Genomic DNA, 9,267 nt, shown 5'->3' with positions numbered 1-9,267 from the left:
TTTTCAAATGGAGAAGGGTTTAATAGGAGACATAAATACACATTTTTTTAAAATTATAAACTCAGATAAATGTATATTAATATGTAGTAATACTTATGAAATGGACGTGTCTAATTAACAAAAATATTCTTATTATTATATATGATGCTATATTAATATTTTTAGGTATAATATTACATTTAGGATTACTATTGTTTTTAGTGTAGGGTTAGGAATTAACATATATATATTGAAAATCATGAATATTCATAAGAATGTACATGAGTATATTTGTATGGCAATATATATCCCTATATATGGGTTTGTTTTTTTGGGAGGTGTTTCCAGGGATTGAACTCAGGGGCACCCTTGTCCACCAAGCCACATCCCTAGCACTATGTCAGTTTTTATTTAGAGAGTCTTACTGTGTTGCTTATTGCTTTGTTTTGCTGAGGCTGGTTTTGAACTCCAGATCATCCTGAGACTCCAGAGCCACTGGGATTACAGGTTTGTGTCACTATGCCCTTGGTATATGTTTGAAATAGGGAAGTGAGTCTTATAAATACACATTTTAAAATTGTAATTGTAGAGATAAATTTTATATATGCATATACAATTATATATGTAAATATACCATTTGTAATTGAATATCTAAGTTGAAATACACATACACATTCATATTACTGCACATATACTTATGTAAATGGGTTTAGGTATAAGGGTGTTGTGAGAGTTAGTATTAAATTATGGCTTGGGTTAGGGTTGATGTTTGGGAATGAATAAATTTTTCAGAAAACATGAATATTAATGAACATATACTTGTGAAAATATCTATGAAAATATATATAAACACATATGCTTTAAAACAGTGAAAGGTTTAATGTGAGTTGTATGAATATATATTTCTTATTTTGCAAATGCAGAAATAAAAAATATATATTCATACAAAAATATGCAAATATGCCATTGATAATTGAATATATGTATCAAAATACACAAAAAACATTTATGTAAGTACATAAGCTTTTATGTAAAATTAGATTTACTTAAAGGGGTATGCATAGGATTAGTATTAAATTATGGCAAGAGTTAGCAATATAGCTATGGAATGAATATGTATATCAAAAAACATGAATATTTCTAAGAATGTACATGTGAAAATATATAAAAATATATTTTTTTGAAATAGAAAAGAGTTTAATGTGAGACATATACATACACATCTTTAAATTTGTGAATACACAAATAAATATACATATATAATATATATGCAAATATATTTTTGATAATTAAATATATGTGTCTCATTACACATGTATATTCACAATTTTATGTATGCGTCTATATTAATGTAGATTTAGGTATAAGATTATATTTAGGTTTAGTGTTAAATTTTGTGTAGGGTGATGGTTAGGGTTAGTAAAAAAAAATGCATATGAAAAACCAAGAATAGTCATTAGAATAACTCATGAATATAAGTATGAAAATATAAATAAATACATATGTTTTGAACTAGGGAAGACTTTATTTTTTATTTATTATTTCAAAAAATTTAGTTGTTGAGTTTTATTTTATTTATTTATATGCAGTGATGAGTATAAAAACCCAGTTACTCACACATGCCAGTAAATTGCACTACCACTGAGCCCCAGCCCCAGCCCCAGCCCTGAACTAAGAAAAGTTTTAACATAACACATATGAATACAGATTTTTAAAAATAGGACTGCACAGATTTATTATATATATGAGTACATACTTATACATATTCTAATATAACATTGATACCTGTATACATAGTTATTTACAAATGAATATTAAAATTATTATATATGCTTTTATTTAAAGGTAGGTTTAAGTATACAAGTAAATATAGGGTTATTATCACTTTCAAATTTTGGTTTACATTTATGTTTATCTTTAGGGAATAAATATACTAGTTGGAAAAATGAATACACCTAAGAATGTGCATGGTAACATTTGCATAAAAATTAACATAAATATGTTTTGAAATAGGGAAGGGTTAATATGAAATATAAATACAAATTTTTAATATGCAAATGCAAAGATAAATTTTATATATGTATATATAATAACACTTCTGCAAATATAAGTGATAAATGTGTATGTAAATATAAATACATATGAGTATTCATATAAGTATATATGCTTTTATCTGAAGGTAGGGTAGTTATAGGGGTAAAACTATGATTAGTACTAAATTTTGTATATAGTTAGGGTTAGGGAATGAATAAGTATATTGAAAAATATGAATATTTTAAGAATGTACATGTGCAATTTTGATGTTTTGAAATTCTGAAGGGTTCAATATGAGATTTAGGAAGACACATTTTTAATTTTTGAAAGCAGATATATGTATATATATGTATATAAACATGTATATATGCAAATATACCAATGATATATGAAGGCAAGTCAAATTACACATAAACATTAGGCAATGAATAAGTATATTGAAAAACGAGTAATTATAAGAATGTACATGTAAAAATGTGCATTAAAATACATAGAAATATATGTGTTTTGGGATAGGATAAGGTATGATATGTATAAATACACATTTATTAATTTCCAAATGTACAGATAAATTATATGTGAACATATATAAATACTTATGTATACAATTATCAATTGGATATTTGAATATGTATGCAAGAATATTCATATTGCTATATATGCTTTTATATTAATGTTCGATTAGGAATGGGGTAAATTTAGGATTAATAATAAATATTGTGTAGGGTAAAGGTTAAAGTTAGGGTATTTATATATATATATATATATATATATATATATATATATATATATATAACATGAATATTTAAAAATATGCATGTGAAAATACATATAAAATATATTTGAAAAATGAACATAGACCTAGTAAAAAAGAACATTATATGGCGAAATGTTGACAATAACTAAAGGAAATCCACTGCCATATATACAGTTGGAAACATATAAGTTTAATATACAATAATAGAAAATAGAAAAAGTACAAGGGAAAAAAAGTTTATCTCAGATATTTCGAAGCAGTGAAGGCAAGATAACAAATGCAGTCATAAAGCAAGACTCAAAATTTCCTCAAGGATTTATTGAGAATAGATGATTTGAACATAGAATTCAATTATGAGTCAACAATAAAAAATAAGTGAAAGATCAACAGAAGTTTCAAATAAAGCAAAGACTTTATATAAAAAATACATATGGGGTAAAGAAAAACATTACAAGGAAAATTGGAAATGCTTTTGAGATGACAGATAACAAAGATTCAACAAATCAAAGCAATAGGAGGCTGATGAAGCAGTTCATAATTCCACCTGCTTACATTAGAAAAAGACACAGGATAAAATCAGTGTTGACTCTGATCATGCAACTTGAGAAGCACTAATAATAATTTATTTCTAATAATAATTAAGAATTTGCTTAGAGTAGATATGTACATGGAGTTCAGGGCCAATGAATGTAGCATATACTAACGTGGGATCACAAAGAGTGCAGCACCATAGCAGGCAGATGAGCAAGTGGCCAGGTGCAGAATGGTGTCCTGAAGATGTGTGCAGGTCAGCTGAAGATCTTGACTTTGTTGTCTCTGGATGGGGTGGAAGAGAAAGGAAGGGAAAGGACTATTTCTTAGTTGTTTGTGCTGCTGGATCCTGGGCACATTGACCACAACCATAGAACTTTTTTTTTTTTTTCTCTGATGTGTGGTTTGGTCTTTGGAGCATTTTTCTTCTAGGTCCACTCCCACTCTCTGTGACACAGGCCACATTTCATAAGATGAGCGTACACTAATCATGTGACCTGTCAATGCAGGGACCTGTGGTGGCTTTGCTTCTTTTGTGGCTCCTGGAAGGCAAGGGTCTCAATGCTGGAGCACACAGAAGGACCCTTAACGATTTCACCTGCAAGTAAACAAAAGAATTCTGTTCAGATGGAACTGTTAGACCCCACTTATGATGCCCAGACACTGGAATTAGGGCAAAGCATGCAGGAAGGCATAAACATGGTGGGAGGTAGTAAAAAGAATGAGTCAAGGGGATGCACTGGATCTGGAGGAGATTCCAGGTTCCAGCTTAGAGGATAAGCTTCCCTGTGCACCCAAATCCCTGGTGCCCCAGCCATAGCCCTACTGCATGTCATATGGTCAGATCCTACTACTGTCCTTTTATTACCCAGTTCATACTACATGTTATGTGGTCTGAAGAAAAATAAAGGCCTTGTCATATTCCAGGAAAAGAAGGATGAAGCATGAAACACGCACATGTAGAAACAGCCTGTACTGAAGAGGACATATTGGGGCAAGTTCCCCTGTTAATTGTGTGTCTCATTTTTCATAAGGAGAAGTCAAATTGGCAGGGACCTCAGAGATGGTCCACCTTTAACAGATGAAGGGTAGTAGCTCACAGAGGCAAAGGGGCCAGCCAATGGCATACAACCAGTTAACATTTAGCCTGGAGTTAGAGACCAGAAATTTGGAACAAAAGAGGGTGGCCTGCACACTGGAGGGAGCCAGCAGGAACTGGAGGCTGTGGGTTAACTTGGCAGGGATAGGAAGAGGCTGTACAGAGCCAATCCTCTAAGTGTTGTGTTAAGAGGCTCAGGAAAGAAAGCAATTCTCGGAGAACCAAAGGGAATTAGAAAACAAGAGCTAGTTAATATACATCCCATGCTTGATCACACTATGGGTGTCAAGGCTCTCAGGGTACAACTTAGGAACATTCCTAGAATGCTCAACTGCTCTGATGTTTACCATATAAGTTTAAAGGTTTAATTTCTCATATTTAAAACAATCAGTTACACATGAATTTTCTCTTAATAGGATTTCTAGGGAATTATTAGCACAGCATTTAAGTGAAAGTAGAGAATATCTGCTATATATATATATATTTAAAACTTTTCCCTTAAAGTGTATTTTTTTCTTTTCTTTTCTTTTTTTTATTGGTTGTTCAAAACATTACAAAGCTCATGACATATCATCTTTCATACATCTTTTTTTCATTATCAGTTTTTTCTTTTATATCCAGGAGACCAAATGGATCTTCCTTCATGTTTTTTAAAGAAAATGAGATGTTAAAATAAAATGCTGTTCTTAACCTAATTTTGTGCACTAAAGTCAATTTATAAGGTTATGCCTTATTTGGTTTTTCATAAAGTAGTTCAGGAAAGTCCAGAATGCACTTATGGCCTCAAGATCTCTTGGTAGACAACTAATTCACAGAGAGACTTTGAAAGTTTCTTCCCTCAGGGACCAACTGAACTGCATTTCTCTGGCTCCTTGCTTGACTGACATCAAGGAGAGAAAATTGGGCTAAAGGGGAGAGATGGTGAGGAGAGGAGAATAATAACAGGGTAGAAAGCGGAGGGGGCAGGAGGGTGAAGGGATGGAATCTTAAGAGGAGGCTATCCAGGAGCTAAGACCTGTGTGGTGAACCTGATATCTCCTAGAAGGTAAAGGAGGTCAGGGTCACTTACAGAGCTGATGTCAGATGGTGATGTATTTGAAGCAGGCTCTGTGACTGTGTAAGATGGAATCGTTGCTTTCGCTCCAAGTTAGTCCTTGCCTTCTTCAAAACATCATGTGTCCTGGTCACTGAAAGAAGAAAAGAGCCCCAGAGAGAAGGAATTTCCAGCTGGGCCCTACTTGCTGGGCATGCATTTTCTAGAGCATTTTCTTCTCACCCCTCAATCATGGCCTCTTGCTGACCCCTTTTTCTCCCCCTCCTTCTGCAACCACAACTGCTCATGTCACAGGAGGGTTGGGCCCAGTGCATCAGACTCTCCCTTCCCAACATTCCCAGTGCCTCTGTGGTCACTGTTTATCTGCAGCACAAGTGGGACATCTGCAAGACAAGCCCTTTCCTCTGCTGCTCCACAGCTCAGGGGCACCTACGCTGGCTGACAATGAACTGCTCCATGTTCTCCTTCTGCTGGTTAGCAGTCTTCAGACGCTCAGCTGTGCTCTCAAGGAGCTTCTCCTGTTTCGATACTTGGGCTCGCAGATCCAGGAGCTCCCTTTCCATTGATTCATCCTGGGGAAGAAGGACAAGCTCTCAGACAACAGTTTGGAGACCGAATGTATCCAGTTCTTTGTGGTTCCTACCAATCAGAAGCAGAACTCCAATCTTCTCAGCAGACTGAGTTCCCTTCATTATAGCTTCTCAATCCCTCAGTTCAGAACAGTTGAGAAAAAGACCACAGGTAGGAATGTTGAGAACCTGAAAGCCCCCAATCAAGGATCAAGGAGACCCTGACTCCAGACCCACAGCAACTCCCAACTGTGAACAAGACCTCCAAATCAGTCCTTGAAGTAATTTTGTCTCACCCTTCTCCCATCCATGCTGGACTTGGAATTTCAGAGATACTATGTCTGGGACACAGGGCTACCTGATGACAGTGTTCACATTTCAAAATGTCTGTACGAATCTGAAGATGGTAAAGTGCTTCCTTGTAATTAGCATAGTTTTTTCCCCAAACATACCAGTTACATTAATATGGAACTAAAAACTAGTGAGCGGATCCAGATTCTAGTCCAACCAAGGCAGGACAATTCTTTAGGGGCTCTACCTTTTCCCCAGACTGAAACAGAGATAAAAGGTGTGTTGGGATTCTAGGAGCATGACTGAAAGAAGCTGCAGGATCACAGTGACTTCCTTTGATCTTTTGACCAAGAAGCCCTGAGGAATGGAGAAGCTTCAAAGGCCCCTGAATTTTAGTTCAAACTTCAGATTTATTGGAAGCAGATATTTATAGATTACCATGGCATCTATGTCTGTGCTTCTCCATTTCCTTTTCTTCTCTTTGAATTATTATCTTGGGGTTTGGGGTGTGAGGACAAAGTAAGGTAATCAGAGCTTCAATGAAAACATCCACCAGGGGTCTCCCTCCAGGATGCTACATTAAGATCCAGCACATTCTAACAACCTGTGTAGCTCCTGACCCTCAGAAAGCCCTGGAACTGAGAATACAGAATCTCATGGGGCAGAAGAGCAGGGCTTATACCAGAAGACAACACTGGCCTCTTACCACTTTGCCAGGCAGCCCAGGGCCATGGATACTTGGTAAAGCTGCTCTCCAGAACATGGTCAGGAGCGAGGCTGACTCATCTAGGGTGCGCTGCAGGGCATGAGCACTGCTTCTTAGCTCATGGAAACATTTGCTGCCTGGTGCCTGTGGAAAGGTGGGAGGGAGCCATGGACATCACTGAAGTTGAGACATCACAGGGCTCACGACATTGCAGCCCTGCACAAGACTCAAGCTTTCTTTGTTGATGAGGCACAAAGCATGGGCTGCTTGAACCTGCAAAACCCTAGCTCATCCCTTTGAGGTCCCAGGACTGAAGTGTGGCTCCTTTTACCTGGAATGACTCCTCACCTGGACACCCTATATAAGGCTGTCACAGCTCATTCCCATGTCATGTCCTCTACAGACCTTTTAACTTCCTTGCATACAATAAAAGACCCCTCTGCACCAGTGAACTTGAGGTACAAGAGGTGACTTCTCACATTGGGCTTGTGGCCCATTAGTTGGTTTATGAATAGGGGTATGTATCTTGCCCTGAAGTGGGGGTTACCTGGATGCAAGGCTCTGTCTATACATCCATGGGTCTCTGGTAGCTCAGACAGCACAGCCATTGGCCCTTGTTGTCTCTGAACACAGATGCACTCTGAGAAGCATTTGCAGATTGCCTCCCTCCCACTGCCAGATTCTTACTCTTTCCACACACAAGGCCTTTATGGATGTGAATCCCTTAGTACCTGTCCTCCTGACAGATTTTAATCCACATGGGTCAGCATGAGTGTAACAGATAATGAGCCATGAGACTGTGCTGATTTCAACATCATATGGGCATCAACTCTTAACAAATACTTTACTGAGGATGGTGGCAACACTGCACAGACATCTCTGTGGCTCTGAGGCAGAATATCTAGTTGGTTTCCTATACCACAGAGTAGAACATAGAATGAATAAGGAGATAGGGAAGCAAGGGCTTGGCTAGAATAATTGGAAGATGCTTCCTCTGTCATTGGGAGATGCAGGCCACAAAAATAAATAGGGGAGAAGAAACTAGAATTAAGGACAAAGGGCACAAAGAAAGAGTGAAGGCAGGAGCTGCAGGTGTGACTACCTCTGAGCCCTGAGCATCAAGGCCCAGGAAGTTGCATGTGGGTGTCAGGAGAGACTGGATCTGTTCAACCAGCTGTTTCCCCTTCGCAATCTGATCTCTGAGAGCAGTATAGTCATCAATGTGGCCTATTATGTGGCGGCCATGCTTGTTGGCGAAGGAGCCATCCATAGAATCACCCTCTAGCTTCAGAGAGTTCTTCATTCCTGAAGGATCATTTGAATCCAGCTCTGAAAAAGAAAGCCACAATAATAAAGATCTGCTGTTATTCATGAAAATATCCTCAGTTCTCACAGTGCAGAGACAGTGAAAGAGCTCAGGGTCAAGAAAGGCAGCCTTCAGAAATGCAGGGTGGCTCAAGCCTATAGACACATTTTGGTTTCTTTATTTTTATAATCTTTCTTACAACATTACATAATGATAAACTTTCCAGAAGAAAAATTTTGTTTTCATTGACAAGTGGGCTATTCAGGACAATATTATAAACATGAAAGCTTTCTGTATAGAAAAGGCACAGACAACTGAATAAGAATGTGTACAGGGCAATGACCAAAAGACAGCAATAGGACAACTGTGGCAAGAAGAAGAATGAGAAGAAAGGCAGCCACAGAAGTCTCAAGGAACATGGAAGATGCTTTCTCTGTGAGGAAAAAGGATGTCGCACACAGAAAATTTTCTAAATTCACATGACACACTTACAGAGGACCAGGAGATATTTGCATTAATAATTTTCCTTCATTGTGTCCAAGCCCTTTAGTTGTCATATTTATACCATTTGTCCTGGTGACAATGACAGTATCTGAGCCAGGAGAAGAGAAAGAAGAGCTGTGGAGGACCAGAGTTAGAAAATCTATGCCAACACCCCAAATACAGAGGAAATACCTGAATCTAGGGAGTAAAAACAACCAGTGTCAAGGACATCACAAACAGCCTGCACCCCAAATCATGCACAGTCTGGCCTTCACCACACAAGATCTAAGGTGCCAGGACTTCCCTCTCATATCATTAGCCGATATATGTCACATAGAAAAGCAAAAGTCAACAGATTGATATGTTTCTATTATTTAGAAAAAAAATGTTTGATGGATGGATATTCCACATGAATGTAACTTCCAGTAAAAACTTGTTAGGTACAATTTCATAAACCA

At 37.1% G+C, this 9,267-nt stretch overlaps 1 protein-coding gene across 1 annotated transcript; it reads right to left on the bottom strand.

Moving 5' to 3' along the window:
• Window positions 1-2,939: 2,939 nt before the first annotated feature.
• LOC144374094 (myomegalin-like) lies at window positions 2,940-9,048 on the bottom strand. Its single transcript, XM_078037042.1, has 4 exons — window positions 8,123-9,048; window positions 7,021-7,164; window positions 5,470-6,026; window positions 2,940-3,899 (listed from the first exon to the last, which is right to left on the bottom strand). The coding sequence occupies exons 1-3, from the start codon at window positions 8,390-8,392 to the stop codon at window positions 5,874-5,876; spliced, it is 567 nt and encodes a 188-aa protein (XP_077893168.1). The 5' UTR covers window positions 8,393-9,048; the 3' UTR covers window positions 2,940-3,899; window positions 5,470-5,873.
• Window positions 9,049-9,267: the final 219 nt, after the last annotated feature.

This window comes from Ictidomys tridecemlineatus, unplaced genomic scaffold (assembly GCF_052094955.1).
Source record: "Ictidomys tridecemlineatus isolate mIctTri1 unplaced genomic scaffold, mIctTri1.hap1 Scaffold_576, whole genome shotgun sequence".
Taxonomy (NCBI): Eukaryota; Metazoa; Chordata; class Mammalia; order Rodentia; family Sciuridae; genus Ictidomys; species Ictidomys tridecemlineatus.
Note: the sequence above shows the minus strand (reverse complement) of the source record. Positions and strands in the feature narration are given on the sequence as shown.